Source organism: Lactuca saligna, chromosome 3 (genome assembly GCF_052625555.1).
Source record: "Lactuca saligna cultivar CGN05327 chromosome 3, ASM5262555v1, whole genome shotgun sequence".
Taxonomy (NCBI): Eukaryota; Viridiplantae; Streptophyta; class Magnoliopsida; order Asterales; family Asteraceae; genus Lactuca; species Lactuca saligna.
In genome coordinates this window covers 54,904,315-54,926,349 of record NC_136419.1, presented here as the reverse complement: position 1 = coordinate 54,926,349, position 22,035 = coordinate 54,904,315, and the positions used below count along the sequence as shown (strand labels likewise).

The following is a 22,035-nucleotide window of genomic DNA, read 5'->3' as shown; positions in this document are numbered from 1 at the left end:
TGATCACCCATCCTCTTCTAATCCCAAAGAAGCTATTTGCTTTTACTACAACGACAAGGGGATTTGGAAACGAAGCTGCCTGAAGTATCTGAAAGATATCAAATATGGCAAGGTGAAGCCAACTTCTGTAGGTCAATACCTTATTTCATCTAATAACTCAACATCTTCTCGTTCTTGGGTCCTTGATACATGATCTGGATTTCACATTTGTTCTGATTTACAAGGGATAAGAAGAAGTGAGGATGTGGAGCACAGTAGAATAAACTTGATCATAGGGAATAGGCAATCTTCACCTATTACTAAGATTGGTGTTTATAGACTAGTGCTTTGTTATGGTGTTAGTTTAGACTTAATAAATTTTTGCTACTCGTCAGAAATGACAAGAAACATTGTCTCTTTTCATGCATTGTTCAGACAGGGGTTTAGATATTCATTTAATGATTTGAATGGTTCTATTTCTACTTATAAAAATGGTGTTTTTTATTTTGAAGATTTACCTTGTGATGTTGTGTATGAAATTGTGACATGCATAGACACTTTAGGCAATAGTGTATTTCAAATTGATTCGTCTAATGGTATAGACAAAGCATGCTTATGTCACTATCGTCTTGGACACATCAACAAGAAACGCATTGTCCAACACTAAACGGATGGAGTGTTGGAATCATTTGACCTAAGTTCGGATGATGCATGTGAATCCTGTGTTTTGGGTAAGATAATAAAATCACTTTTCACTGAATGTTGTGAAAGAGGTGAAGGTTTGTTGGACCACATACACACAGATGTTTGTGGACCCTTCAGATTATCTACAAGGGATGCTAATCAATTCTATGTGACTTTCAATGATGATTATAGAAGATATGGTTATACCTAGGGATGAAAGTGGGTCCAAATCCGAATCGGATGGACCCAGACCCAGAAAACATGGAACCAGTTAACGAGATTTTGTAGAACCGAAAATTGGACCAATATATAGGAACCGGTTACGATTCGGTTCCGGGTACTGTAACGGGTAAAGAGGGTCTAGAAACAAAAAAACCTGAAAACATTAAAGTGGGTAGGTTGGAACCAGATAAAGTAGGTTTAGAACCCGAAAACCCGCAAAACCCGAATTTTTTTGGTTATTACCTGCTACTTAGTGGGTTGAACTTTAAAAATTTTCATATTAACATCCCGAATTCAGGGACTGTAACTCATTGAATATGAAACCAAAATTGACAAAATTATCGTCTAAAATCACACAAACACTGAACTACACTCTGGAAAAAAACACATGTCAATCCGAATTTAAACGAATAAGATATGTATTTGTTAATATTTTCACAAAATTCAAAGTACAAAAACAAATAGCTGAAAAGTTGAAAATCTTCAGCTTTGATATCTCGACTTTGGGAGGCTGTAAGTCCTTAAATATTAAACCAAAAATAACAAAATTATAGTCTAAAATCATGTACAAACTATAAACTACAAGTTGGAAAAAACCGCATATCAATCCAACTTCAAACGAATTAGATATCCATGTTTTAAAAACTTTCACAGAATACAAAAAAAACTAAAAAACTAAAAACTTCCAACTTTGATATCTCAACTTTGGGGGACTATAAGTCAATGAATATAAAACAAAAAATCACAAACTTATAGTCTAAAGTCATGTACAAACTCTAAATTGCATGTTGGAAAAAAACGTATGTTAATCCAACTTGAAACGAATGAGATATGCATGTTTTAAACGTTTCACAAAACCGGTTCCGGCCACTAAAAGTGGTTTCGGTTCCTAACACCGGTTCCGGTTCTTAGACTCGGTTTGCCCGGACCCGATGGACCCAAGTCCGGAAGCCAAATAAAGCCATTTTTTAAACCTTGAACAGGAACTGATTCTATATATTATGGTTCTAACGGTTCCGGTTCTGATCCAATTCCAGTTCCGGTCCGGTTTTCCAGTTTTAAATCTCATCCCTAGTTATATTTAATTAATCAAGCATAAATCAAAAACCTTTGAAAAGTTCAAATAATTCAAGCATGAAGTCAAAAATCGATCGGGCAGGAAGATAAAGATGCTCCGATCAGATAGAGGCAGAGAGTATCTTAGTTTCGAGCTCCAAGACTACCTCAAATAATGTGGAATAGTTTCACAATTAACCCCTCCTAGGACACCACAACTTAACGGTGTGGTTGCGAGGCGCAATCGAACCTTGTTGGACATGGTTCTTTCCATGATGAGTCAAGCTTCTCTTCTAATTTCATTTTGGGGGTATGCCTTAGATACTATCTCCCATATTCTTAATTTTTCCCCAACTAAGAAGGTTACCATAACACATCACGAGATGTAGATAGGGAAGGGTCCCTCATTATCACATATCAAGGTTTGGGGTTGTGAAGCTTTCATTAGATGAGAGACTCGCGACAAGCTTGAACCTCGAAGTGAGAAATGAATTTTCATCGGCTACCCACAGAAGTCCTTTGGATATTTGTTCTACAAACTGAGTGAAAACATGGTCTTTATAGCACAAAGAGGAGTCTTTCACAAGAGATAGCTCATTTTCAAAGAGGAAAGTCGGGGTACCATTAACCTTGAAGAGAATCAAGAATCAAATGATGATGGAACCTCTAAAGACAATAGGGATCAACCAGAGGAAGATATTCCGGTTGAACCAATTGACAATTCACTACCTTTTACGCATTCCAACAGAGTTAGCATGCCACCTGAGTTCTATGGTTTCCATATAACTACAGATGGTGATACATTTATCAGTGATAGTACAGTGGTAAATTTGGATGACCTGGATAACTACATCGAAGCAATAGCAGGCCCTGAGGTGGCCAAATGGAAAGAGCCAATAGATAGCAAGATCAAGTCCATGTATGACAACAAAGTTTGGAATTTGGTTGATCAACAACCTAGCTGGAAGATAGTTGGTTGTAAATGGATATTCAACAAGAATACCGACATGGAAGGTAATGTGCACACATTCAAAGCACGACAGGTTGAGAAGGGATTTAATCAAACCCCAGGGGTTGACTATGATGAGACCTTCTCACCAATGGATATGATAAAGATCTATCAAGTCATGCTAGCCATAACTTCCTTTCATGACAGTGAAATTTAGCAGATGGATGTCAAAACTGCTTTCCATAATGGGAAGTTGGTTGAAGATGTTTACATGAGTCAGTAAAGGGTTTTGTTGATGAAAAGTTTCCCAATAGAGTGTGAAAGCTTGAGAAATCTTCACAGGGTAGTACCAAACTAAGTAAGACTCGGAGTCCGAGTGCCGATGCAGATATAGTATAAATGAGTAGAATTCCATATGCTTCTGTTGTTGGATCTATCATGTTTGTTATGACATGTACTCACCCTGATGTGTCCTTTTCTTTGAGCATGGTCAATCGTTATCAGGGAAATTCAGGTAAAGCTCATTAAATAGAAGCTACGAATATTTTAAAGTATCCGCAAAGGACTAAGGACCGTGTCCTAGTACATGGTGGTAGTGATACATTGAGAGTAATTGGGTATAGTGACACTGACTTTCAAACAGATAACGATAACTTCCATTCTCAATCTGGTTTGGGGTTTTCCTTAAATGGAGGACCAGTTACTTGGAAAAGTTCCAAGCAAGAGACAATGGTTAATTCTACCTGTTAATCAAAGTACATAGCGGCAAGTGAAGCATCGAAGGAAGCAATTTGGTTGAAGAACTCCATCGGAGATCATAGAGTTGTGCCAACCACAAAGGAGCCAATAGATATTTTATGTGATAATGAAAGAGTGGTTGCTTTGACAAAGGAACCAATAAATCATGGAAGATCAAGACATATCAATAGAAAATATCATTTCATTAGACATAGAGTGAAGAGGGTCACCTCATAATGAAGTGGGTATCATCTAAAGAGAATCATGCAGATCCACTCACAAAGGGTCTGAGTACGGGTACCCACATTCAGCATGCCAGGAGCATTGGTCTGAGTGATGATATTAGTTTTAGTATTTAGATAACTATTTTGAAACTTGTAACAAAGTAATTGTCATTAAATTTTGGTATTAAATAATAGAGAATTATTTATGAAATTTTTTACTACCTTTTGTTAATTATTATTCTTCTATTTCATTTTTGCATGTTTTACTTCTCGAATAATTCGATTATTCAAACTCCACAGTCGATTATACTTTTGGAAGTCTATTGAATTAAGGCCGTTGTGAATTGATTGTAGATTGTCTAAAGAGTTTTAGACATATCAATAGTATTGTTACAATGTTCATGATGAGTTTGAAATGGAGATTTAAGTATTAGATTAACCCATGCTCAGAGAATTACTTCATGGAATTTATCACAAATAATTCTAAGACAATAATATCTTATAATCTTAAAATAGAGATATATGAGTTGTGATTTACAAGTTAGTTGTTCATTAGTAATGCGTAAATGCATCAATAACTTGATGTTATAAAATGTATTGTTGTGCATGATTTGAGAAGTAAAGGGTGCAAACATACAAGTCAAAGTTTATTCTTTCCTTTTTCCCTAACGGGAAAAGGAAATATCTTTAATCCCCTAAGTGATTTGGTGTTGACTTATAGTGTCGCCAAGACTAAATTGATGTGTTTAATTAGAAGTTTTATGTCATTACAAATTAGAATTCGGGAAACAAAGCATTGGACACTGAGATTGATTATGTTCCATGTCTCATGTTTGGATGATATCTTGCAGAATGGAGGATTATATGATCACTTATATTAGGAAACATAACTAACTAGGTCAGAGTTCAATAGCAGCCTTTGGGAGCGATACTTTATTAATCAATTCAGAAGTTGTACTGGCAGTTATAGTTAAAGACTTATCCAAGTGGGAGACTGTTGGATTAGGTACCTAAGCCCATAACTATAATTGGTATAAACTTGAATTGATAGTAGCCCAGTCGTTTTGGGTTGCCCTCAAACCTAGCAATTAGACAGAATGATTTTTGGAGAGAGAGGTTGATTTATTATTTGATTAATAAATTGAAATAGATAATTTATTAATATATTATGAAAATAATATAATAACTATAAATATTAATATTTAATTAATAACTAATCAGAAATTAATTGAAATTAACTTTAGGATTAATGGAATTAATTAAAAGTGCAGGGTCTAAAATGTAATTGTTCAATAGTTGAGAAAAAAAACCTCCAGAACCTTTAATCACGAGGGTGGATGGTTTCTAGAGGATAATCTAGGGTTTCTAGATTATCCCATGTGGATAAATATGGAGTTAGATAATTATCAATTTGAAATATTATTATTATATTCAGATTATGGTTATCCAGTGCTTCGTTGTACCACTAAATAAACGACCCAAGCCCTTCATATTTCATCCACTCATACTCTTAAAGAGATAGCCAAAAAAAAAATTCTTCCTCTCTCCTCTCTCCATAATCATCCTCTTGCTAGCTTAGGTGTGATTCCACTTGAGGCACGACATTTATGGTGTTTTCTTCCAAGAGGTCTTTCAAAGGGAATTTCTAGTTGTTTACGATAACAACTAAAAGGTATGTAACCCTAAAAATTCACTTTAGTAATTTTTGAAAATTACCTAGGGTTTATAGGGTTATTATTTTGATGTTCATAGTTATAGGTTCAATAGAGAAAACATAGATTTTGTTTTAGGTTGCATGCACACTTAAGAGTTTTAAGTTTGTTTTGTTATGCCTAAAAACCATTACATATATGGTTCTACTTTCAGTTCAACACCTAGTTTTCCTTTGGGGCATCATCATATTCATCTTCAATATCTCATATTCCCTTTATTAATGCAGCATGTGATGCTCCTAAAGGATATTCCCTGTTTTAATTTTCTGCCATCTTTCAACATACAATCTACATTTGTTTTTTGAAACTGGACCCCTTATGTCCCTCTCCCTTCCATTTTGTGACCTTCACAACCTCTAATTAAAATAAAACCAAATGTATGTTGTAAGAGGTTCTTTATTATGCATGTGATTTATCTTTCTCTTTAATATGATTTCTTATAGCCATATATGTTTTCATGCACATAGTTGTTAGTGGTAGAGTAATCCTAACATTTGTGAAGGGTTTCTTATTTACTTATTATCATGTGGTTAGTTCTATTGTTCTTGTTTATGAGATACCCATTTCACAATGTGGTGCATGTTATTAGCAAAGATAAAGGTAAACGCAACATCTGGAATTGAGTATTCTGGAAGTTTTAAATGTTTTTAATAAGCATACAGAAGTATATTAATTTAATAATTATTTGGAAATTTGTATATTGGTATCATGTTTTTTCTAGATGTCTCAACTAAGAAGATAGGAGTTAACTTAAATTGAACCAGTATGTTTGATTGTTGATCAATATGGATGATTACTATTGTGAATGGAAAATGGGTATCTTGTAGGATCTAGTGGATGGAATGGTAGGAATAATATATGTTATCTTAGTTAAATATGGTCAGTTGTGGCTAATTATTTTGTATATTTTGTAGATCCTGATATGTTAAAAGTTGGTACTGGAGGCATGAGTTATTTGGAATATCAATCAAATTTTAGCATATGAGCTTTGATGATGTTAGAAACATCAATGCATAAACATGTGAAGTATTCTAGACCTAATGGTTTATTGGTCATTATAGTATCTTACTTTCTATTTTTCACTATTTCAACATTGTACCTTGAGAAATCATAGGGTGGATGTTGTTGATTATCGTATGCTAGCCATTTTTACCCCTAGGGTGAAAGTAAGTACACCTCATGTATTGGATCTTTTATATATATATATATATATATATATATATATATATATATATATATATATATATATATATATATATATATATATATATATATATATATTAGAAATGTACTTACATTGCATGTTTAAAGTTGTTAAAAATATGTAGTTTGTGATTCCTCTTTCTCGTTATCACAAGCTACTGACTTACAACGAAGACAAACACAACATAAATAGAAATTGACGGGTTTTTTGAGAAAAATTAACACTCGATAATCTAAAAAATAGTTTTTAGTTTTTTTTTTTTTAAACTAAGTTGTTAAACATTTGTTATATTTTATATGTAAATGTATTAGACATTTTTAATATATTAGACAATTTGTATAGTGTTTTTATTAATTTAAATTGTTTATAAAAATAACATACATAATATGAATTGAACAGTGTTTGGCATATGAATGATTTTAAGATGTTTAGTAATAATTATGACAAACAAAAAAGTGTGATTAAATGTTAGTAATAGTTACCGTTTGATCTATTTGTGTCACTAAAAGTCAATAATATCTATGACAAAGAAAACATATGACTAAGAGTTGCTTATGGTTACGGTTTAATATACTATATGTCATTAAAAGTCGATAGTAGTCAAGACAAACGAAAAAACATGTGACTAATAATAGTTTATTGTCATAGTTTAATATATTATGTGTCACTAAAATTTAATAATAGTCATGACAAAAGAACAAAACGTAGTTTATGATCATGGTTTAATATATTACGTGTAACTAAAAGTTAACATTAGTAATGACAAAAAAAATACATGTGACTAATATATATGGTACTAATGCTCAAGGAATAAGCCACATCAGGTTGAGTAAACGTAATAGCATACATTCAATAGCAGAAGCCTATAGATTCTCTACTTCATGCTTAAACTCTTTGACCTTTTCAAAAGTTTCTGATTTATGCTTGCTTAAGTAGATATATCCATATCTACTATAATCATTAGTAAACATCATGTAGTAGTGATTAGCATCTCTTATGGTTATTCTAAAAGGACCACACATTCGTATGGATGAGTTCTAACAAATCTTCACCTCTTTCGTAAGTACTATGAAAGGTGACTTAGTCATTTTCCTAAAAAACAATATCCGTATTCACTATTTGTTTTTAGATCAAACAATTCCGACACTCCATCCTTTTGGAGTTGGGCAATATGTTTCTTGTTGATGTGTCCAAAAGGACAATGCCATAAGCATACCTTGTCTAAACCATCAGAATAATTAATACTAAATTTGTTATATCCATGTTCATTCACACACAAAAAAAATCTCATAAACGTTATTACAAGGATAACCTATGAAAATAAATGCACCATTTTTATAAACTAAAATTGCACCATCATTATTATCAAAACAGTAGCGATAACCTTGTGTAAATAAAGCAAGAAATGAAATTATGTTCCTTGTCATTTTTGACAAATAACAGCAATTATTTAAATTAACCCAGACACTATTATCAAAATTAAGCTCATAAACTCCAATCCTTTTAACAACTGACTTTCTCCTATTCCCCATGACTAGGTTCAACTTCCCATGCTTAACATCTTCACCTCCCCTTAGTTCCCGCAGATCTAGAACAAATATGGAAACCACATCCCATATCAAGGACCTAAGAATTTGAAAAAACATGTGTTATTAATTTCGATAAAGTATATACCAGATGAAGAGTCAGACACCTTGCCCTCCGCCTCTCTCACTTCTTGTAGGTACTTGGGGCCGCTTCTATTCTAATGACCTTTCTAGCCACAAGGAAAACACATGTCTTCTTTCGGGTCATCCACAGGAGGAACATCGATTTTGACATTTCCCTTTGACCCACTAGACTCTCCAATGTGGGCTTTCCCTTTCCACTTGGTTTGGGAATCGGCCGTTCTCTTCTTGCCATTTCGTTCATGAATAACCATGATTGGGGCATTTGCAACACTTTTAGAATGAGACTTCTTCATTTTTCTTCAATTGTTTGAAATAGATTATGAAGCTCACTCAATACGGTCTCAATATTGTTCAAATGAAAGGTCAAGACGAAATGATCATAACTACTAGGCAAGGAGTTGAGCACCATGTCAATGGAATTCTCATTGTCAAAGTTCATGTTGGGCTTTTCAAATCTCTCCACATGTCTCTGCATTTTCTATACATGAGCAAACACATATTTCCCATCTCAATTTGCTCGCCACAAGGGCCTTGACGTCTTCATAATGCTCTTGTCTAGATTTATTGAGGAAATTCTTAGAAAGAGCCTAGGTCATTTCATAAGGCTAATAGTTCTCATATGTTTTTTGGAGCTCACGTGTCATGGTTGCAATCATAATTCAAGCGACCATGATAGATTCATCAATGTGTTGGTTATATACAACCAATTCCTCAAAAGTAGCACTTCTTTATCTATTTTTTGGACTGGAGTGTCGAGAACATACTCTTTGTTCTCATATCTCAACGTTATCTTCAAATTATGCAACCGGTCCATGTAGTTTGGACCAGTAAGCTTGTCCTTTGAGAGGATTGACAAGAGCGTGAAGTTGTGAGTGGGTGGAGGAGGATGAGGAAGATCATCATTTCCAGACATCTAAAATAAGAAATAAGATTTTAGTTAGTTGATTCAATCCTTAATACTTTAACCCAAGTTATTATTCAAGGCTAAGATCCATAAATACAACTCGAAATAAAGAACAATGATGTTGTAATCTAACAGCAAATTTATTTTAGGTAGGTAAAGCATCTTACCAATTTCAATCTAATATGAAATTCCTAGATCTTTTTAGATTCATTAAATTGTTCAGTGCCATGTTTAATCTCATATTATGTTCTTTGATTTGTGACTAGGATGTTGAGAATCACAAACAAAATATGAATAATCATGCAAACCCATGTCACATGCTCGAGGTCGTTTAAGATTTCACATTGACATGTCGGTTAACCATACACGCTCCATCAACAACCATAAATTCGAGTATGTGCCATCATTTCATCTTGATAGTCCCTCATTAGTGTGTCTATTAGTTGGGTTTTGAGCATTCTAACACTCCTATGGTGTGCATGCAACCCTAGAACCCTTGGATCTATGTTTTCTCTATTATACATGCAAACTTTCATTTTTCCAAGGTTTCATCCTAACTAGCATATCATGATGTATATGTAATACAAAATTCTAGTAGAATGACATAGCTTTCTTGTAGATTTGATTTCATAAGACTTTGTGAGCCAAGCACCCCAAATGTGATGCCTCAAATGCTTCACACAACACCACCAACAATTGGAATAACTTGAGAGAAGAATACTTGCCTCACAAATCGGCTAGCCCTCATTTCTTGTCACTTAAAGGTGCCATTTCATGAACTATGAGGCTTCTTATATAGTGTGCACATTAGGGTTACACCATGTAACTCATGACTTTCCACATTCCTCATGATCCATGGGTTTTAACCTCCATGGAGTATCCATGGGTTACCACATGGGTTTAGCCTAACATGAAGAACTATGGATCATAAGCGCACTTTATAAGAATGAATGATTTACCAAATCAATCCCCATTTATTTATTTGTCTTTTTTTATCACAAAATTAATTCCAAACTAATTCTTGATCAATACTAATTAAATAATATGATTTCATATTAATATATTAGAACTTATCATATATTAATAAATCATAAATATCCTCTTCTCACAAAAGTCTATCCAAATTGTTCTGATGCCATGCAACCCAAATAGACAATGCATAGATGGATTCCAGTTGAAAGTTTTAAGGCGGAAAAGAACATAAGGAGGTAGGGTTTTTCTTTGTAGCTTTTCTGGAGAAGAAAGGGGGAGAAATAGTGGGTAGCGGTGGTGCTGAAATCCATAGTTCAGTGACTTTCATATTGAAAGCATTATTTTTGTTACTTTTAGATGGATTCTTCGATGATTTTGCAAGGGTTGTTCAACCTTGAACCTGCATTATTTCCTACTTATCTTCCATCATCTCTCTTAATCAAGTGCTTATAAAGATATGGAAACTCAAGAACAGTCTTAAAAATGCAGGTTTCTATATTTAATTTCATCAAATTTAGCCCCAATGTTCTAGTTGATTTTCGGATTTTTTTAAAATGGGTTTTGAATTTTCAGGAAGGTCTTGAGATCTCGTTTATAGGGTTTCTATCTTTATAAGGTATTTGATATTCAAAAAGGTTTCTAATATGTTTTTAATTTGGAGCAAGAACTCAAGAAGGTTTTAAGAAGAAGGGTTTTGAATTTATCCTTATTTGATTTTGATTTGTTGACGATTTGGATTTGTGTTTTATACACATTTGATTTGGATTTGTTAATAGAAAAGGTGAGGGAGACGGTGGTTGATGGTGAAGGACGATGGATATAATTATGGTAGACTGCGACAAATGGTGGTGTGTACTTTTTCGTATGTGCATTTATGAAGATGATGAATGTGTGTTTGTATGTGTTTATGAAGATTTCTTGAGAGCGTATGTATTAAGATGTTCTTAAGAGTGTGTATGTGTGTTTAAATTTATTAATAAAAAATAAATAAACAATTTACAAGATAATTAAAAAAATAATAATAGATTGTAGAAATATCATAAATGATCATTGTGGTTTGTAAAATATAATTTTACCTTCACATACATCGCACATGTTCATACTTAGCAAAGGAACATAGTCGGTAACGATTCATTAAGAGTTTTCAAACAGCATGGATCATCCTTGAAGTCAAAAAAAAAAGTTAGAGACCAAACTTGATAATTTTGGATATCACATGGAGCATTTATGAAGATATGTCTTATATTTATAATGTATCAAGTCAATCAAAGTGCTCAAATTATCTTTATTGTTTCTTCCAATTGGTGGCGAACACAAAGGAAGGCGAGTTGAGAGAGAGGGTCACCAATTTTATGTTGTATGGAATTGTGATTTAATGGTTGTTGCTTATTTATTTAATTTACATAATATCATCCTTAGAACATCTACAATGAGAGTTTTTTATAGTTTGTTACTATCATTTGAGAAGACGGTTTTTTTGCTAATTTTTATTGACCACTCAATATATATTGAATGATCAAGATAGTTTAATGGTTTGAACACTCAACCCCTTTCTCTTTAATAATATTTCATTTTATCCAATTAATAATATTTCATTTTATCCGTTAGATTTGATTTTAAGTATTTATTATTTATAAAAAGCTTATATATAAACAAATATATAAATATTTAATATGGTAATATGTGAATCGTGTTAAAATATTACGTGCTTAAAAAAACGATTAGTTAAACAAGAAGGTTTTTTATTATATTATTTTAGATAGATAAAGATAAAAAATAGTTAAATTAACAAAAAAATCATAAAAGAGTTAAACATTAGAGAAACAATTTAATTTGAAGTCAATATTAATAAAATAGTGAGGTGACAATATTTTTAACATATACTATACACTTATGGAAAAATGACATATGAGGTCAAAAAACTATTGATTTTGTTCATATTTAGTCTCTTTCATTTTTTATTTTTTATTTTGTATACCATATATACTATCCAATTTGTTGAACATATTCACATTTTACCTTTATGACTGTTATCATGGATGAAATGATAATATATAAACAATTCAACTAATTAAATTATACATAGTGTACAAAAAGAAAAATCGTGAAGAAAAAAATCCAATAGATCATTGAAACTGCTCTTAAATGGATACACTATAGCATAACGCTTTCATATCCTTTAAGGTCCATCCAATCACAAAGTCCACCACATAAAATAGCATTAAATAAAGCTCTTTTATTTAATATTAAATAATATATATATATATATATATATATATATATATATATATATATATATATATATATATATATATATATATATATATAGAGGGAGAGATAAAGAGAGAGAGAGAGGGAGAAGTTTATTCCCTTGTTAAAAGTAACTTACCCAGGTTATTGTTCATCAGGTTTATGAAACATCCCAAAAATCATGATTAAAAGTTTCATTTTAAATCATTAATAAAACCATAGTTAACAATTCATCACATAAAATCATAAGTCATGTATCTCAAAATATTATAAACATCTGTCAAACATGTCAGAGTAAAACATTACAGGCTAAAACATCATGGTGTGTGCGATACAGTCATCCCGGGCTCTTCTCTTTGCAACTCAAAGTACCTGAAACCAAAACCAACCCATAAACCAAGACCCAAAACCTTTGCATGGTTGGTCCTCATCCATCAAGTTACCATTTTTATGACTCTAACAACTTAAAAATGTGAGGATCTTCAATCCTACGCTCTTGGAGTGGTTCAAACTCCCAAACATCATCCATATGACCATAAGAAGCACAAAAAAAGACCTAATCTAGATCTTAAGCTATAAGATATCAAGATAGAAACTCTATACCTTCTGAGGCCTGCAAATAAGCTGGAGAACCTAGATCCAAAAGCTATTCCTTGATCAATGAGACGCTAAGGTGGTCACTCTTCTTCAAGAACTCCAAAATACACTCAAATATGGTCTTCCATGCTCACACACTCACAATTAGGGTTAGGGTTTCGAAAAGAAGCTTAAGGTATAGTGGAGGCTCAGAGAATGAAGGTTGGAGGTGAGTTAAGGTGTTTAAATAGTGTTTAATACCCGAAAATTAGGGTTTAGTCTGCCCAGACGAATGCACCGTGTTCCCTTAGGGAACGCATGATGTTATGTCACACCCCTAAAACCGAATTGGCGGAAACATTCGGGGGTGGAGGACGTCATGTACAGTATCACAACAATGCATAATAGTAAGCAAGCAACAACATCATCCATTGCATTAATAGTATAATTCCATACAAGTGTGTTCTGTGTCATAATAATAAGACACCAAAAATGAATGATCAAAATAAAGACGAGTCTAAAAGTGCTCCGTCTTCTCAAAACATGTCATCAGTACCTATCTACTGATGACCTGAGAATACAATTTATTTTGAAAGAGAGGATCAGCATTAACGTTGGTGAGGTCATAAGTATTTAGTGTCAAATGTTGTATAAGTTTGAAGAAACGTGTTTGTAATGTTGTAAATATCTATAGATGTTTGTGATGAAAGTTTGTCGTAAATGTTTGAATCTCCTAGAAAATCCTATATTTTCTACTAAAATGCAGCCTTCTACCAAGACCCGAACGTTCTGAATGTTTGTTTCTTGTAAAAGTGTGTCATTACCAAAATATAGTTTTACATTACCGATTATGTGAGAAGATCACAATGTGAATGAAATGGGAAAAATAATAAAGTATTATAGTATTGTATAAAGTAATTACCATTATTCTAACTACCTTAAATCAATTGTTAATTAAGGTTTGGATGTGATGTGGTTATAACCATGCTAAATCGACAAGTAGATAACACGAAGGCCTGTTGGTGCCGAAAGTAAATGTGACAATTGTCACCCCTGGTGTAACATCCCAAAAATACAGGCCACAAATTTCATTTTTAATTACGTCATTTTAAAACCAACAGTGTAATAAAACATCTGTAATATTATGTCATGTCAAACCAAAGTAGAATAATTAAACATGTTATCATAAAACAATATCAGAGTGTAATCCCAAGGATCTCTTGTGCGGAAAATCGTAGTGTGATGCGCTGCGATCAAGTCGGCTCCTTTACTCTAAACACGAAGTACCTGAAACCAAAACTGAAAACCATAAGCACGAAGCTTAGTGAGTTCCCCCATCATACCACATACCATACAAGCATATAATGAACAGCTAGGGGATACGGGCCTCGCCCACACTTATGGAGGTACGGGCCTCGCCCACACTCCGCTAGCTGGGAGATACGGGTCTCGCTCTCACTCCACTATCTCTGAGATATGGGCCTTGCCCACACTCATCTACTAAACCATAACATACAAGTATATACAATCATATACTAAACAGCTAGGAGATACGGGCCTCGCCCACACTCATGGAGGTACGGGCCTCGCCCACACTCCACTATCTCTGAGATACGGGCCTTGCCCACACTCAGCTACTATCATACATACCTGGGGAGTCCGAACTACCCTTCGGTCCTAACGACCGAACTTGGGGACTATTCCCCTCCTACTACCACTATCACATATAACATATCATGCCAGCATATAACATATCAGGTGGTAGCAAACCTAGATGATATCATAAAGACAATCATCTAACATACAACTCCTACTGGTGGGCCGGTATTGTGGCCGTAGACCCACCGCTACTGGAAGGTAACTCACCTCATACTACTGAAGTCCCGTAGACACAACCCCACACTGCTGAAGTCTCGCAGAGTCAACCCCAGCTGCTGGATGACAGATTCCCGAACTGTCAACACCAAAATAACACCCAATTAATAATTGGGTCCCAACACATAACCATAAATACATACTTGGATAATTACTACATTACCCTAAGATTGGCTTTATTCAAGTCCAAGGCCCAATCCTTAGGCCCAAAGTCCATTAGGAAATCAAAGCCCAACATATGGCCCAATTTTCCAAATTGGGCCCAGGCCTATACATTGTCTTATTATAAGGCCCAACATCACACAATCATTAAGGCCCAACTATGGTCCATCTATGGCCCAATTTTACAAATTGGGCCCAACCCCTTACATGGGACTTACCCTAGGCCCATTAAATCATTTTAGTCCATATAATTATTCTTGGATGGCCCATTATTACTCCAATCATCAAGGCCCAATAGAAAGGCCCAAAAATAAACCCAAGTAAATTAGGGTTTCACATAAAATGATGATTAGGGTTAAGTTTCCTACTTAACCCATTAAGGACTTAATCCATTAAGTCCATTATCGCTAGATTAATCTTTACCAAAGTTTATTATTTAATATCTCAAGTTATTAAATAATTTCCGTGTATGTGTGACCCGAACAATTCTTTACGTTAGGGTTTCATGGCATTAGGGTTTTCCAATCCAAATAGTAGCCCACTTATCAATTTGTTGGGCTTTTATGTCAGTTAGGGCTTTATTGGGCCTATTAAGCCCACTAAAATCTTATTAGGCCCATATGGGTTTAATTGGATCCATTAGAGTCCATTAAGCTTCATTGGGCCCATTAGAGCTCCTTTGAGCCCATTAGGGTTTCTAGCATCCCCAATCGAGTCAACTTACAAGACAAGCACACCGCCACCCGACACGGTGGCCGGTGGCGGCAGGAGGCAGCAACCACCACCCTAAGGTGGTGGTTTTCAAGATCTTTCATTATTCCGACACTATTACAGATTACAACACAATCCAGAATCACGCACACACTCACTAACATACACATACACACGCATAGCCACCCAAGTGGTGGCCGGCAGTGGTGCAAGGCGGCAGCCTTGTGATTTCCTGCTAGACAAATAACCCACAATACATATGAACACCAAATAATTGACTGGAGTTAAGTCACACATGAAATACGCACACCAAGCATCGCCTAACATCGGTGATTCACGGCAGCAAGGTCGGCACCCATAGCAACGACGCCTTGGAGTGGCGGCAGTGATGACGGTCTGAACAAACCCCGAGGAGTAGCGATTGAAACCGGTACATCTCATCGGAATACCGTCGCAGCAGCAACATAGAACCGAGGTCGCTCACCACCAGCTTAATCTTCAACGGTTGCAGTCAAATGGCGACAAGAACCCCATCGATCACCTCCCAAGCATCAACGCTTCCCATTCCGCCTATAGCCACCATCGGGTTCCCAGACGCCACGATGACAAAGCACAACACGCTCGGCGGTCTAGGTTCTCTACTATGGTGGTCGCACCTCCACCGGAAACGACCACATCGGCCATCACTTCCGATACACCCAACAGTCTTCGATATCTCAAGACATGGCAAGCGTCGTTGGCAGTCTCCGGCGATTGGCGACTTCATCAGGGATGGTTGCGACTTGAAAAGCAAAGGGAAATGGCACCAAAGATCGGAGGAGAGGGGGCGGTTGGATGGATAGGCTGAAGAGCCCGACGATGGCGGCTGCACTGCCCCTTGGGTTAGGGTTTCATAATGCATTTATATGCCCGTCACCCACAAACATTTTGTCATGATGGCAGGATTGGTCCCTCCCATCCAATTTCCTTTCAAATTATGTTCAAATAATTACCACAGAGCCCCTCTCTTCATAAATATTATAAAATGAGTCCCAAACTCACGTTTTTAGCCCCCGACTTCTAAAAATATGGCAATTACTCCTCGAACCCAACACCCCGCATATATAATTATTTATTTTAGGGCTACTATTCGCTCATTTTTTATTTATTAATTTAATAAATAAACGGGGCTTTACACCTGGCCTTTCGGCCAACTATAGCGAACAGTCAGGATGCAGGCTTGTCAGTCCCGTATAGATCTATACACACAATGTCCGCTCTCCCTTCAGGAGACTCTGGTTATAACATGTGACACAACAAACTTGTTGTTGTGCCATGATGTAGACTCACATAAAAGTTATCTTGTTCTTGAAAAGGATGCATGTTCCTTTCTGTTTCTCATTATAGTATGTTTGAACTGACTCGTATAAGTTTTATTGTACTATAACTATTGAGTAGTAATCTCCTAAACTATACCTATTATAGATTACTAGTAATGTTGTTTGAATGATTAAGTATGTTTGTACACCTTTGTTATCTAAAAGAATTGAACAAATGTAAGAACTTTTCTATCTATACATATATACATGATATATAACTAAGAATCAAATGACATTCGAACAAATAACCGATACCCTAAGTCCACAACCAAACAAGGAACATGAAATAAAGCGAGTTATCAGTCCTAAGCCCTTTCAACCTTGTTTATATAACTATATCTGAATAGACATGATTTTGACAATATGCAAGTTTTAAAAGAGTTTTAGCATATAAAAGAGTTTGATAAAACGTTTTGTAATAGTTGTTTGATAACATAGTTTTGAAGTATAAGAAATCCATTTATATGATAGTTATTAATCAAATGTGATTGATATAATAACTATAGTGTTTCAACTTGTATTCTCCCCCCCCCCCCCCCCCCCTAAAAGCATTTAAAATCATTTAAAAGGTTAGTTAGGGGTATGAACTCACCGGATGTGAGTGAAGCGAATGTAAGATCGGTAACAGTTGCTAAGTGTCAAGTGAAGACTCAAGCACACACGCAGATCCTATTTAGCATATAATGACACATATATGGATACAATTAGTGTTTATAGAACTTAATCATGAAAGGAAACACCTTAGGGACTAGGAACCACTTGAATGGAAGTGTTACAATCACATGTGATTGCACATAAAGGGGTTTACGGCCATACATGGTGTTCACGACCATGAAGTTTGCGGCCAAAGAGGTGATTTCGGCCAATGAGTGTACGGTCATGGAGTTTGCGGCCATACACTCATTGAAATGAGGTGTTCTAAGGCCCTAACAAGCAATCCATAAGTGTTCTTGGTCCTAAGCTTGGACTTAGATGAGTTTGAATGCCAAAACATGAACCAACAAGGGTTTACGGCTGTAAACTCTTGGTGTTCATGCTCCAAATGATGTTTTAAGGCTACAAATTGGGTGTTTATCAAGCCTAACTAGAAGATGGAAGAAATACTTACACTTTGGATGCTTTGAGGGGGTTTACAGCCCAACAACAAATAGGTGTTCTTGGTGAAAGTGATGAACACTTGAAGATCTACCCAAAAACATGATTTTTATGGATGAAATCAATGGGTGATACAAGACTAAGAAGGGTAACAACAATTAAAATGGAAGGAATTCTTACATTTTGGAAGATCAAGGTGAAAGCTTGATGATAGTTGAGAGAGAAATGTGAAATCTAGGCTTGGAATTGTAAGAAATGACTAGAAATGAGGGTAAAACTCATATATGGGTATGAGTTTACAACCAAGGAGGTGTTTACGGCCGTAAACTCCTTATGAATGGAGTTTCCAGCTTGTATGCTGCACAATGCACTCTAGAATACACTTCCTAACATTCCTTCTTGAAGGTACTAGGCTTATAACACTCAAACAGACCTTTAACAGGGCTAAATGATAGCCAAAAACAAGTCTGACTTTGATTGACTCGACTGAATGTACAAGATAGAAATTTCAGGTTGTCACACGTTCCCATATGCACTCGCATCCCTTTTTCTTTTGAGCGCCATGTGTTCCTACTTGGTATGCCATGCGTACCCGGTTGGCCCAAAAACCCCTCTAACTTCAATTGGTCATATATTCTTCGTTATAACTCCGATTTTGATGTTCTTTATATCCATGGAAAGGTAATGAGAAGCCCTACACTTCAAATCAACTTTATTTAGCCTAAAACTCAACCGAACTAGAATCCAAAATTCGTAAAAGGCCCGAACAAACGCCTTTACCGATACCCTTAAGCTCCAAAACACAAACCGAATAATTAGATCATCCAAATTAGATCATCTACCTCTAAATGAGCCCAAACTTAATTCTTCAAGGGTTCTAACTCAGCTAATACCCACTCCTTGTTTACCACCCCGCAATGGGAACGATTCGAAACAGGGCGTTAGAGTTTACTTCCTAACCATGGTCACCGCCCCCACCTCTTCTCTCATCCGGTATATTTCACTATTCTAGAAACCCATTGTCTTCATCTCGATCCTTCTTCAACCCTCTCTGTGAGTGTTTCTCTCTAGAAGCGATTTAGCACCACCATCACCACATGCACTTCCAGCTTCCAATTTTAGTCTTATATTAGGAATTACAATATCATTTTGCGAAAAAAAACACGTATATTTGCATATATATATATATATATATATATATATATATATATATATATATATATATATATATATAAGTTTGATATGGTTGAAGGTCTACAAGATATCCATTAAACCTATTAGGTCTCAAGTTCGAGCCCTATTCTTTTCATTTCTTTTAGGGATGGCAAAAAAGCCCGAAACCCGATCATTTCGGGTCGGGTAACAAGTCGATATTTAGATTTTTTATCGGGTACGGGGCAGTAAGTGGGTTATCCTTGTCTCACCCCGCCCCACCTCGATTATATATATATATATATATATATATATATATAATGTTTGAACCCTTTTGATATTAATTACATGCATTCAAAGATAAAATACTTACAGTGGAAAATCCTTTTAATTATTAACAACTTGGTGTGAATTATCATTTTTTATGTTTTGACATGTTACATTAAACTTATATCAAATAGTTTTTAATATAACAACGTCCCGTTTATTTTATTAAAGTGATGCATCATATTTTTAATTTAAAAGGAAAGCTAGAGCATGTATTTTTTATAAGATACCGGGATATCCTAAACCAGAAAAAAGATTTTGTTATTAATTGTTGAAAATGCAATAAGATATCCAAAACCCAATGAGACACCCCCGATAAGATATCAGGGTGGGAAGTATTGATGTCTTGAAACATTAAGCCACGTTTTTTGCTTAACCCATTAACTCATTCTATCTAGATATATAGATCAAGTAAAAAAAAAAAAAAAAAAAAAAAAAAAAAAAAAAATTAAAAGAAACAACCACAGACAACCATATAGATTAAGTACTTAACCCATTAAGCAAAGATCACAACAAACAAAAACAAAGATCACAAGCAAACAAAAACCGATCTTTTTCATAATATGATCAAGAACCAAATTCCCATATATCTAAACAACAAATAATTGCAATCATATGATGCTAAATGTACACCTTTAAAGTATTCTCAAAACTCAACCTAACATGTTCTTATGCATAAGAAGCCATTCCAACACTTGAGCTAGATCTGTTGCTTTTATGAGCAGGCTGAGTTGTAGCCTTAGTGAAATACATGTAATAATACACATTCAGAACCATTGTCACCACTACAAACACTGCTCCTGCAACAAAAACACCTTTCCTTAATGTATCACATGAAAAGCTTTCTGTCATCCCCTTGTATTTTGTATGGTAAGCATTCTTCTTTGCCCCTGCTATCAAACAAGCTTCTGCAACCACAAAACTCAGCCTACAAATCATGCAAAAACACAACACTTTTTAGTTTTCAAGTTTCAAGAATTGGGAGAAAAAAGTTTGTTTCTTTTGGATATATGTTGAGAGAATGAAAGATTTACAATGAGAAGGTGAAATAGATGATTGTCCAAGCTCGATTTCCACCAGGTGCTAATGGCCTTCCAAAACACATGCATTTGGTTACTCCCATGAGTAAGGATTCACCGGAGAGAAGAAACAGAAAGGCGCCAACGCCATAGCCTGTTGCTACATCTGAATCGTATACGCAGTAAGTGGAATTCGTTGCAGTATCTGTGCGAATGGTCCCCTGTCATCAATAAAGCACAAATTCAATAACCTCATGAATCACGATCATCATGAGTTTCGATTATTTGAAAATGAAGTACATAAACAGAAAGGAAGAATTCTAAGAACAGTTACAAGCTAAAAATCACTAAAAGTTGTGTACAGGTTCATAGCAGCTTAAGTGTTCAAAAACCTAGATCTCAGGAAGCAGAAGAAAGGAATTGAAATGACGAACTCGTTTAGCAAGTCAGCAGATATAATCGTCGCTAAACATGAGGAAATCAATGTGAACAAAGGAATCGAACAGAAAACCCTAGGTTACAGATGAAAATTGACATAAAGAGTTCAAATTTAGATGAGAGAAAGAGAGAGTACAGTGCTACGGCGGCGTTCGGCGGCAATGGCGAAACCAAAAGCAACTAAGCATAAGATGATAACTAGAAGATGAACTAGGGATGAGCCTTTTCCTTCGCCCATCTTTCTTCTTCTGCTGCTGCTTCTTGGTTGTTTGTAGAGAGAGAAAGAGTGGAGTGAAAAAGGGGGGTGTGTGCTGCTGTTGATTTGGACGGAGTAAGAAATGAAAAAGAGCGGCGAAATGCTTGAGAAACGCGAAAAGGGAGTTATCGCGTTTTCGAGAATTTCATTTTGATTTTGAATACCACCGATAAATTGGTAGATTTGTGCCGTTAGTCTCGATATTATCATGGGTAAATTACACGGAAGGTCCGTGTGGTTTAGGATAATATGCGTGTTTGGTCCCTAGCAATTTTTTTTAACTCGGATCGTTTCTATTTTTATTGCACGCTTAGTCACTATATAACCTAAAACGAGTATTTTGCCCTTAATGACTATTATTATTTTGATAGTTCTTTTTATATTATTCCAGTTATTATTAATATATTGCTAGAAAAATGATTGATTCCAGCTTAATCCTCCACAGTTCTTACCACCACCTCCAGTCATCGGCACCAAATCCAATCATCATCTCCGGCCAAAG

General features: G+C 35.1%; 1 protein-coding gene across 1 annotated transcript; it reads right to left on the bottom strand.

Moving 5' to 3' along the window:
• Positions 1 to 20,354: 20,354 nt before the first annotated feature.
• LOC145036592 (sodium/hydrogen exchanger (DUF1218)) lies at positions 20,355 to 21,681 on the bottom strand. The gene is made up of 3 exons (XM_078985054.1): positions 21,414 to 21,681; positions 20,855 to 21,060; positions 20,355 to 20,748 (listed from the first exon to the last, which is right to left on the bottom strand). The coding sequence occupies exons 1-3, from the start codon at positions 21,513 to 21,515 to the stop codon at positions 20,490 to 20,492; spliced, it is 567 nt and encodes a 188-aa protein (XP_078841180.1). The 5' UTR covers positions 21,516 to 21,681; the 3' UTR covers positions 20,355 to 20,489.
• Positions 21,682 to 22,035: the final 354 nt, after the last annotated feature.

Coding starts and splice junctions, on each gene's coding strand:
- LOC145036592 (XM_078985054.1), bottom strand. CDS start 21,515: ATGGGCGAAGGAAAAGGCTCATCCCTAGTTCATCTTCTAGTTATCATC. Junction 21,061..21,413: donor CCGAACGCCGCCGTAGCACT/GTACTCTCTCTT, acceptor TATTGATGACAG/GGGACCATTCGCACAGATAC. Junction 20,749..20,854: donor ATCTATTTCACCTTCTCATT/GTAAATCTTTCA, acceptor CATGATTTGTAG/GCTGAGTTTTGTGGTTGCAG.